This window comes from Bos mutus, chromosome 29 (assembly GCF_027580195.1).
Source record: "Bos mutus isolate GX-2022 chromosome 29, NWIPB_WYAK_1.1, whole genome shotgun sequence".
In the NCBI taxonomy this organism is placed as follows: Eukaryota; Metazoa; Chordata; class Mammalia; order Artiodactyla; family Bovidae; genus Bos; species Bos mutus.
In genome coordinates this window covers 8,359,454-8,370,822 of record NC_091645.1, presented here as the reverse complement: position 1 = coordinate 8,370,822, position 11,369 = coordinate 8,359,454, and the positions used below count along the sequence as shown (strand labels likewise).

The 11,369-nt window shown below is 41.2% G+C and overlaps 1 protein-coding gene across 1 annotated transcript in view; it reads left to right on the top strand.

Annotated features, from left to right (window-relative positions):
* Window positions 1-9,820: 9,820 nt before the first annotated feature.
* Window positions 9,821-11,369, top strand: part of CCDC81 (coiled-coil domain containing 81) — a 42,904-nt gene continuing 41,355 nt past the window's right edge. The window contains exon 1 of the mRNA XM_005903477.2: window positions 9,821-10,125. Coding sequence (XP_005903539.2) covers window positions 10,047-10,125 — 79 coding nt within the window. The 5' untranslated portion in view covers window positions 9,821-10,046. The remainder of the gene's footprint in view (window positions 10,126-11,369) is intronic.

Here is an 11,369-nt window from a genome sequence, read left to right as displayed (position 1 = left end):
CCCAGGGGATCTTCCAGACTAGGGATCAAACCTTCTTCTCTTGCATCTCCTGCATTGGCAGGCGGATTCTTTACCACTGTGCCGCCTGGGAAGGCCATTCCATGACTTAAGCAATTATAATTTATTGTGTGCTTATGATAATAACTCTTTATGTTATCTCATTAAATCCTTAATACAGCTTAGAATGATTATGATCCCATTTTACTGACAATGGAGCTAAGACTCATAGAAATTGAGTAGCATGCCCAGGTTTTCCAGAACAGAAAATTAAAGGCCTCAGGCTTAGTTTTCCATTAAATGTTCTCATAGCTGAGGATATTTACATCTTTCAGGTCTCTGTTTAAATGTAGCAAATAATAAGAAGCTCAACAAATAAATTTTTTTATGCTTAAGGATTGACTCTCAGTCCCAAAGTCTTACCTTTTATTGTGTTCCTAGGCAGAACTAAGAAGATTTAATTTTTAAATCTCCTGATACTAAAGAATACGCTGTGCAAAGGTTGTGCATGCCACATGCTAAATAATATGTGCCTTGATGGTCCGTACTCTTTTTAAAATTAGAGTTTAATGTACATATAGTAAAATAAATATTAAGCACGTGTGTGTTTTCACAGGTCTATATACTCGTGTAATCACCACCCAGATCAAGATACAGAACATTTTCAGCCCCTGAGGAAACTTTCTGTGCTGCCTTCGGGTTGATACCCTAGTTCTCAGAGGTAGGTTTTCTTTTTTCTTTTTTAATTATTTATTGTTTATTTGGCTGCACTGGGTCTTTGCTGTGGCACATGGGATCTTTGACCTTTGTTGTGGCGTGAGAGATCTAGCTTCCTGATCAGAGATGGAACCTGGTTCCCCTGCGTTGAAAGCATGGTGTCTTAGCCACTGGATCACCAAGTGAGTCCCAGAGGTAGGTTTTCTGAATTCTATCACATAAATTAGTTTGCTGATTTTTCAGGTTCAGATACACATAATCTATAGTTGGTACTCTTGCATTTTTCTTTTTTTTGCTCATCATAATATTTTGAAGATTTATCTGTGTTCTGCATGTCAGTAGTTTCTTATTTTTATGGTTGTCATAGTCCTTTATATGAACACACCACAGTTTGTTCATTTATTCACCCACTAATGGGTATTTAGGTTGTTGCTAGTTTTTGGCTATTAGGAGTAAAGGTGGTGAAAATATTCTTATATAAGTTTTTATAGACATATGTACTTGATATGTTGTTTAGGGGAAGATATACTTAGGAGTGAAATCGATGTCATAAGGTATGTCTGTTTCGCTTCCTTTTGTAAGAAGTCCATGTTCAAGTATTTTGTCAATTTTAAAGGCTTTCTTATTGATCTATGAAGTTCTTTATATATTATGGGTATAATTCTTTATCAGATATGTCAGATATATGTATTACAAATATATTCTCCCAGTTTGTAATTTGCCTATCCAGTTTCCTGCTAATGTGTTCTGATGATAGAAGTTCTCAGTTTTAATGAAGTCACATTCAAGAATTTTGTCTTCTGAAGTCAGTGCTTTTTCTGTTTCGTGTAAGAAATCTTTGCCTACTCGAAACCTGTGAAGTTACTCTCCTACCTTTTCTTCTAGAGCTTTATTTTCTAGCTTTCGTGTTTAGATCTATGATCCACCTTGAATTGATTTTGGAGCTTGATGTGAGGTAGGGTTTATTGCTTTTCCCATATGAATGTGAAGTTGTTAAAGCGGCTTCTAATGAAGAATACTATCAGTTCCCTGCTGAATTGTGATGACACTTTTGTCATAAACCGAGTGACTATAAATACAGGGTATTTCTGATCTCTGTTTTGTTATATTGGTCTATCCCTGCACTAATGCTCCACTGTCTTAACTGTTGTTGTTGTTATTTAGTTGCTAAGTCACGTCCGACTCTTTGTGACCCTGTGGACTATAGCCCACCAGGCTCCTCCGTCCATGGAATTTTCCAGGCACGAATACTGGAGTGGGTTGCCATTTCCTCCTCCAGGTGATCTCACTGGCCCAGAGACTGAACTCATGTCTCCTCCTTGGCAGCTGGATTCTTTACCACTTCTCCCCCTGGGAAGCCTGCTGTCTTAATTAGTGCAGCTTTATAGTAAATCTTGAACTCTGATAGTATAAGTTCTGTGATTTTATTCATCTTTATGATAGTCTTGGCTATTCTAGATTCTTTGTATTTCCAGATAAATTTAAGATTCAACCTGTCAGTAGCCACTAAATATTCATGCAAGTTGGGGAAAACTGACATCAATATTCAGTCTTTTGATTCATAAACATGATTTTGCTCTCCAGTTATTTAGGTCATTTTAAATTTCTTTCTATAGTACAACGGAGAAGGCAATGGCAACCCACTCCGGTACTCTTGCCTGGAAAATCCCATGGACGGAGGAGCCTGGTGGGCTGCAGTCCACGGGGTCGCTGAGAGTCGGACATGACTGAGCGACTTCACTTTCACTTTTCATTTTCATGCATTGAAGAAGGAAATGGCAACCCACTCCAGTGTTCTTGCCTGGAGAATCCCAGGGACGGGGGAGCCTATGGGGTCGCACAGAGTCGGACACGACCGAAGCGACTTTGCAGCAGCAGCAGCAGCTATAGTACAAACTTGCAATATTTTGCAGTTTTCAACATTAGCTTTATGAAACTTCTTAAACTTGTCCCTAGATGTTTGATTTTTTCATTCTAATATAAATGGCATTTTTAAACATTTCATTTTCTGATCATTTCTTGATAGTACATAGAAATACAGTTGTTTTTTTATACGTTGGGCTTCACTTGTGGCTCAGCTGGTAAAGAATCTGCCTGCAATGCGGGAGACCTGGATTCAATCCCTGGGTTGGGACGATCCCCTGGAGAAGGGAATAGCTACCCACTCCAATATTCCAATTTGGAGAATTCCATGGACTGTACAGTCCATGGGGTCTCAAAGAGTCGGACACGACTGAGTGGCTTTCACTTTCACTTCTATACCTTAAGCTTATATCTAAAGAGCTTGTTGATAAACTTATGATTTTAATAGTTGATATGTTTTCAGATTTTGTACAGTCATGTAAAATGCGAGTGAAAAATCACTCTACTTTTTTCCCAGCAGTGTATCTTTTGTTTACTTCTAGTCTTATAGCACCATGTAGGGCCTCCAGCACAATGATGATAAAAGCTGTGGTGCTCATCTTGTTGGGGAGAAAGCTTTGACTGTGGCACCACTGAAAATGGTGTTAAAAAAAATAAATTTCTTTTCAATTTATCTGGCTGCACTGGGTCTTAGTCACAGCACACAAGAGCTTCATTGCTGCATGTGGCATCTAGTTCTCTGACCAGGGATTGAACCTGGGCCCCTGCACTATGAACAGAGTCTTATCCACTGGACCACCAGGCAAGTCCTTACCTATAGGGTTTTATTACTAGATAATTTTTCAAAAACCCTATTTCCTCCCATTTCTACCTTGTTGAGGATTCTTCCTTCTGAAATTGTGAATGCATTTTAGTTTTATCAGATGTGCTTTCTCCGTCTAGTGACATGACTGCACTTTCCCCCTATTTTTAAAAATTCTGTTAATGTTGTGAATGACACTCATGGAATTTTAAAACATTAAACTGTCCTTTTATTCCTGGAATAAACCCCTCTTGGCTGTGATGCATCACATTTTTTTTTAATATCCCTGGAATCCTGTTTACTGATATTTTGTCAGGATTTTTACATTTACATTCAAAAGAGACACTGGCCTGTAGTTTTTCTTTTTTGTAATGTCTTTTTTAGGTTTGGAATGAATGTTTTACTGATCTTAAAAAATTGAGATCAGAAGTCTTCTCTCTTTTTCTATTCTTTGAGTATTTGTAAATTCAGTATTATTTTTTCCTTAAATATTTTGAAGAATTCACCATTAAAGCCATATGGGTCTGCTGTTTTTTGTGGGAAAATTTGGAAGTAATTTGTGTCAGCACATCAAATTGAGAGAGTCATTTCCTAGGCAGGTTGATAGGGAGTCTAGGGGTCCCCGAGGAGAGAGGGGTCTGGAATTCTCAAGGAGGAAAAAAGGACAAACTTTTTTTCTTTCTCCACATTCCTTAGGATTATATACCAATAATGTATCCTGCCTAAGGACAGTCTTTGGATTCAACCTTCTGTTATTTTAAAATGTTAATTATGGGAGTATACCTGGTCTTTACAAGGATGTATCTTGCCTGAAGACAGTGTTATCTTAAAATGTAAATTATGGGAGTAGGTCGGAGGAGGTCTTTACAACCTCCAGACATTCTTTGGATTATATAACCTCATTGTTAACACTAGCAAGGGGGTACGCTTTCTACCCCCTTCTGATGCCTATGTCAGAAGCTTTCTCTATCTCCTTTATACTTTAATAAAACTTTATTACACAAAAGCTCTGAGCGATCAAGCCTCGTCTCTGGCCCCGGATTGAATTCTTCTCCTCCGGGGGCCAAGAATCCCGGTGTATTTGCGTGATTCAACAACAACCTTTCAAAATTTTAGTCATTCTCTATAGGTACTGTCCTTGTTCAAGAGAAATATTATTATAGCTTGAGATGAGTTTGAAGTTTATATAAAATAATAAATTATAGGTATGTCTTTCTATTGGGCTTCCCTGGTGGCTCAGATGGTAAAGAATTTGCCTGCAACATAGGAGACCCAAGGCTACAGTGCATGGGGTCATAAAGAGTTGGACATGACTGAGAGACTAACAAACATAAAAATCATGTCTTTGTACTAAGAAAATAAAAAAAACTAGTAGTCTTCAAATTATTGGGTTTTGCTTCATATATTTTGAAGCTCTGTTATTAAGAGCATAAATGTGATAGGATAATTAGGATGTAAAAATTAAGATTTTTATGTCTTGTTCATAAATTGACCCCTTTATCATTATGAAATGGTACTCTATCTCTGGTAACATCCTTTGCTCTGAAATCTAACTTGTCTGATGGTAATATAACCACTCTAGTTTTTACTGATTAGTGTTAGTGTGGTATACTTTTTACCACCCATTTAGTTTTTGCCTTTTTGTTTATATTCTGAATATGTTTCTGATAGGCAACCTATAGTGGGGTCTTGCTTTTTGACTAATCTAATGATATCTGCCCTTTAATTAGATATGTTTAGACCACTCAGATTATATTTAATATGATTATTGACATGGTTGGATTTGAATCTGTATGCATGCATGCTCAGTCACTTCAATTGTGTCTGACTCTGTGCGACCCTATGGACTGTAGCCCTCCAAGCTTCTCTGTTCATGGGATTCTCCAGGCAAGACCACTGGAGTGGGTTGCCATAGTCTCCTCCAGGGCATCTTCCCGACCCAGGGACTGAACCCGTGCCTCTTACACCCACCGGCACTGGCAGGTGGGCTCTTTACTGCTAGTGCCACCTGGGAAGCCCTGAATTCGAATCTACCCTCTTGCTATTTGTTTTCTATTTGTCTTGTCTGGCTTTTGTTCTCTTTGTTCTCTTTTTCTGCCTTCTTTTGGACTGATTTTTAAATTCCATGTTGAGGGGGCTTACTTGTTACAATTCTGTTGTATTTATAGTATACTTGTTTAACCTGTCCCAATCTATCTTCAAGTGATAACACTTTACATATAAGAACAAGTGTATACTTCTATTTCCTCTCTTCCAGCCTCTGTGCTATTGTTGACATACATTTTACTTTCGTATATTTTATAAACACTGAAATATATTGTTATTATCTTTGCTGTAGATAGTCAATTTCCTTTCTAAAAAAAATATGTCTCTTAAATCATGTAGAAAACTAAAAACTGAAATCACAAACCACTGTTACAATAGTAATGCATGAGTGCCTGCGTGCAAAGTTGTTCAGTCATGTCCGACTCTTTGAGACCCTATGGACTGTAGCCCGCCAGGCTCCTCTGTTAATGAGATTCTCCAGGCAGGAATACTGGAGTGGGTTGGCATGCCCTCCTCCAGGGGATCTGCCTGACCCAGGTCTCTTATGTCTCCTGCATTGACAGGCGGGTTCTTTACCACTAGCACCACCTGGAAAGCCCAGCTTTAGTACTAGGTTATGTAACTGCCCATGTACTCACCTTTACTGAGGTCTTTATTTCTTCACATGGCTTTGAGTTACTTCAAATGTCCTTTCATTTCAGTTTGCAAGATTCACTTTAGCATTTCTTGCAGGGCATGTCTAAAGGTAATAAACATCCTCAGTTTTTATCTGGGAATATCTTGATTTTTCTGTCATTTTTTTTTTTTTTGTCACATCATATGGCTTGTGGGAACTTAGTTCCCCAACCAGGGATTGAACTCAGACTCTAGGCAATGAAAATGCCTAACCACTGGTGCTGTGCTCTGTGTGCTAAGTCTCTTCAGTTGTCTCTGACCCTGTGGACTGTAGCCCACCAGGCTCCTCTGTCCATGGGATTCTCTAGGCAAGAATTCTGGAGTGGGTTGCCATGTGCTCCTCTGGGGATCTTAATGCAGGGATCAAACCCACGTCTCTTAAGTCTCTTTCACTGGCAGGTGAGTTGTTTACCACTAGCACCACAAGGGAATTTCCACTCCCTCATTTTTTAAAAGACCTTTTATTGGAGTATACTTGATTTACAATGTTGTGTTGGTTTCAGGTGTACAGCAGAGTGAATCAGTTATACATATGCTCTTATTTTTGTTTTTAAATTATTTTCCATTCAGGCCATTGCAGAGTATTGAGTAGAGTTCCCTGTACTATCCACCAGGTTCTTATTAGTTATCCATTCTGTATATAGTAGTGTGTATATGCCAATCCCGATCTCCCAATTTATCCCTCCACCCACTTATCTCCTGGTAGCCATAGTTTATTTTCTACATCCATGACTCTACTTCTGGTTTATAAATAAGTTAATTTGTATTCTTTTTTTTTTTTAAGATTCTATGTATAAGTGATATTGTATGATGCTTGTCTTTCTATATCTGACTAACCTACAGTACTAGCTCCAAGTTTAGTAGTTTGGAAGCCAAAATTTTTTTTTTCATTTAATTTTTCCCATTGTTTCTTATTTATTCTTTAAATTTTTGGCTCCATTGATCTTAGTTGGCTTCCTGCTGGATTTTCATTGCATTGTGTGGACTTCTCTCTAGTTTCAGCACGCAGCCTTAATAGCCCTGAAGCATGTGGGATCTTAGTTCCTTGACCAAGGATGGAACCCCTGTCCCCTGCATTGGAAGGTGGATTCTTAACCACTGGATGACCAGGGAAGTCCCTCCTATTGTTTCCTTAAGCGTACTGCAACTTCCTCTATTATCATTATTCCTGTCTTATGAGTGAAAAACTGAAGCTCTGAAGTATTAACATTTTTTCAGTCATACAAATTATTTATGCTAACATCAGGTGTGAACTCAGGTCTTCAATTGCCAATATTTTTATTTTTTCTTATTTGAAATGGGGGGAAAACATGCAAAATGTTTATAAGAATGACAGGTCAGATGAGTACGGCATAAATATTAACTTAGCATCCATTAATAAATAATGTTATATACATAGGTATCATTATCATATTTATTATTCATTGAGGTCACATCTATTAAACACGGGAAAGTTCTGTTGTACGACTTTCATCCTGCAGGTGCACCAGGTAGAGTGGTGACGGTGTGCTATCTATTACTTGACATGTTCTTTTTTTTTAATAGTCTGACTTGAGTTTTCCTACATTTCTTCCTTGGGAGATCATTCCATAGCTTAGTCTCAAAGCATCCTCATTTGTCATATTATCTAATTTACCTTTCTTCAGTTGTGTTACATCTTTGCCATTTCATCTGTCAAACGTTTATAAACAGCTGTCACTCCCAATGACATTAATCATTCTGGGGTCAATCTTCCCAAGACATGCTCTTATGCTTTTAGTTATTGGGTGGCTTTCCCTCATCTCTCTCAGAAATTTCTTTGATTGCAGTTGACCCTTGAACAATGGGAGGGGGTGAGGTTTGGAGTGCCAAGTCTCCCCACAGTGGAAACAGCCCCTCCCCCCAACTTTACAGTCCCTTGGACTGCAAGGAGATCCAACCAGTCCATTCTGAAGGAGATCAGCCCTGGGATTTCTTTGGAAGGAATGATGCTAAAGCTGAAACTCCAGTACTTTGGCCACCTCATGCGAAGAGTTGACTCATTGGAAAAGACTCTGATGCTGGGAGGGATTGGGGGCAGGAGAAGAAGGGGACAACAGAGGATGAGATGGCTGGATGGCATCACTGACTCAATGGACGTGAGTCTGGGTGAACTCTGGGAGTTGGTGATGGACAGGGAGGCCTGGCGTGCTGCGATTCATGGGGTCGAAAAGAGTTGGACACGACTGAGCGACTGAACTGAACTGAACTGAACTGATACCTCATGCCCCTCTACCCCCACCCTGATATCTGCTGTTCCACATCCATGGATTCAGCTATTTCAGAATCCGTGTTACTATAGCATATATATTTAGTGAAAAAAATCTGCACACAAAGGGACCCGGGCAGTTCAGATTTGTACTGTTTGAGGATCAACTGAATAGTTTCCATCTGACATATAGATTCTTTATGCCACATAATGAAATACCAACTCCATTTTAATACTGAAGAATATAATAGTCTGTGTGAGTGATCACGTCATCTTATCCCAAAGCCTTCAGGAGCCATCTACACCTTCCAAGTAAATCCCAAACCTCTTTGCTAAGCATTCAGACCAGTCATCTCAGAAGTAACCTCCCCCTCCTTGTACTGCTTTTACATTCTCTTCATATCTCAAATATGAGAGTTAACATGGAGAAGTCACCCATTGAGAAGCCCCTGATCTCGGCAACTAGAGAAAGCAGCACTTAGCAACCGAGACCCAGCACAGCCGAAAAGAAAAAGTTTGTTCAAGAATGTTTGCAGCAACATTATTCCGAATAGCTCCAAAGGGAAACAATTCATGTCTCCGTCAACAGTGGAATGGATAAATAAAGTGTGCAATCGTCACACAAAGGGATAACATGCAACAGTGAAAATGAACAAATTGCTACTGAAGAAATCACAGAGGAATCTCACGTTTAGTGACAGAGCCACAACCGAAGCATACATACTGTATGCTTCTAAAAGTTCAAATACAGGTAAAATTAATTGATGGTATTTGTTGGAATAATGTCAGGAGGGGGAATGAGGTGCATTTCTGTGGTAATGGTGGAGTTCTATTTCTTGACCTGAATGGGGTTTACATGGGTATGCTTGCTTTGTGATAATTCATTGTCAGCAGAGGAGAGAGTATGAAAACAGTTCTGCAGGAGGAGAGTCATTCAGTGTAGAAGGAAGGAGAAGTTGACTATAATGAAAAAAAAAGTCGACTCCCTCCCCAGTCCTCCTGCCCTCCATTTCCTAGGAGGGGAGTCTAGGAAAAACCAAACAGGAGACAAACAAATTTCAGCTCTCACTCAAGCTCTCAAACAGACCCAGAGACTCAGAAAGTCCATCACTCGGGACAAACGCTTATTTCCAGGTTTGTCCAGGGTGATTACCAAAGCCACACGTCTCTTCGCTGTTCAGGGCAAGAAGGAAAGGGAAAAAAATAAAAAACATTGTTACTTCCCAATTTCTCTCTGCCTGGAGCTCTGATTCAACCGGGCCACCTGGGACCAGACACACCTAGGGGGCTGGGCCACGGCCCTATTCTGACTCCCTAGCAACGGAGCGAGCCTTTGTCGCGTCCTAGCAACACGCTTCTCCCTTACTCTCTGCGGGCCCGCCCTCCCGCGGTCCCCTTACCCTGCTCCGTGCTCCGGCTGACCCTCTCAGTGGGCCTCCTAAAGGTCCCCAGAGCTTGGATTTGCGCTTTTTAATTCAAGTGCCGAACAGCTCTCTGAGTTCCTGTGGTGGGCACATTTCAGGGAGAGCCAGAGTCGGGGGCGGGGTGTGGGGGACGGCAAGAAAAAAACGTTTAAGAAAGAAAAAAAAATCGAGATTTGGTAATTTTTAAGGTACATCCAAATTTCCCAGGAGAGGGGGCTGGAGAGTGAGACAACCACGTTTGTGTAAACTCCATCTGAAGAAGAAAAGACGCAGCATCCACCTGACGGGACCAGAGATGCTGGACACCATCCTCCCTTCGCTGCAGGACGTCGGCAGGCACCTGCTGCCCACGCTGCCCTCGCTGAGCCAGGAGGGTAGGCGACAGGGGCTTGGGGCTGGGGACGAACCTTTACCTGCTTGGGGCAAAGCTAAGGGCTTCTCCCCATCCCCTGTCTCTGGAGGGCCTTGAAGGGCCCGTGTTGCCTTGTCAAGCAGCTGGTAATCACAGCCGATTCACGGTGCACGTCCAAAGGCTCTTTCCATTTCTTTAGCTCCGCTGGGTCTTAGGTGCCGCTTGCTAACTCACTTACTTGCTCGGTGTGGGAGGGGCTTCCTTGACCCGGGATGGAACCCAGACCACGTGCACTTGGGAGCACTAAGTCTTAAGACACTTTTGTTTACTGAGTTCTTTAATGAGAGAAAGGGGCCAGCTGAGGGGGTTTTTATTAAATAAGATAATGTACACACTGGGACTAGCGTGGAGTCTCAATAAATGCTGGCTACAAACAACCCCCCCAAATGGCTCCTCCTCAGAACTCAGGCAAAGGCAAGGCTACTTTTGTTGCCCTTGGTATCTCAGGGTTGTGTTAAGAAAGTGAGATCAAGGGACTGCCCTGGTGGTCCAGTGGTTAAGACTCTGGGCTTCTACATCGAGGGGAGTGGGTGAATGGGTTCCATCCCTGGCTGGGGAAGTGAGATACTGCATGCTGCCTGTGGCAGCCAAAAAAGTTAAAAAAAAAAAAAAAACAACACCAAAAAACAGATTAAAAAAAAGAAATGGCTGTTTGGAAGAAGACTTGACATGTTCTATAGAAAATTTGCTAGGCTTGGTTAGAAAGTTTCTTAGAAGAGTAACTCCAAAGTGACACCGAGATTAAAAAAAAAAAATTATTTTTGGCTGCACTGGGTCTTCATTGTTTTGCCTGGGCTTTCTCTAGTTGTGGCGAGCAGGGGTTAGTTACTCATTGTTGCAGATCTCCGGCTTCTCACCGCACTGTCTCCTGTTGCAGAGCACAGGCTCTAGGTGAACCGACTTCAGCAGTTGCGGCCCGAGGGCTCAGGAGTTGTGACAACCCATGCCAGTGTTTTCACCCGGGAAATCCCAAGGACACAGAAGCCTGGCGGGGTACAGTCCATGGGGTCACCAAAGAGTTGGACATGACTGAGCAACTAAACAACAACACTAGTACTTAGAGGGAACCATCATCATTTTACAGATGCAAACCGATTGAAAGTACTGAAGGCTGCACAGCGAGCAATCCGTGGGGGCGGGAAGGCTGTAGGTCTCCAGACACACAGCACAGCGTGCCCTTCCCACTGCACTGTGCTCTGGGAATAT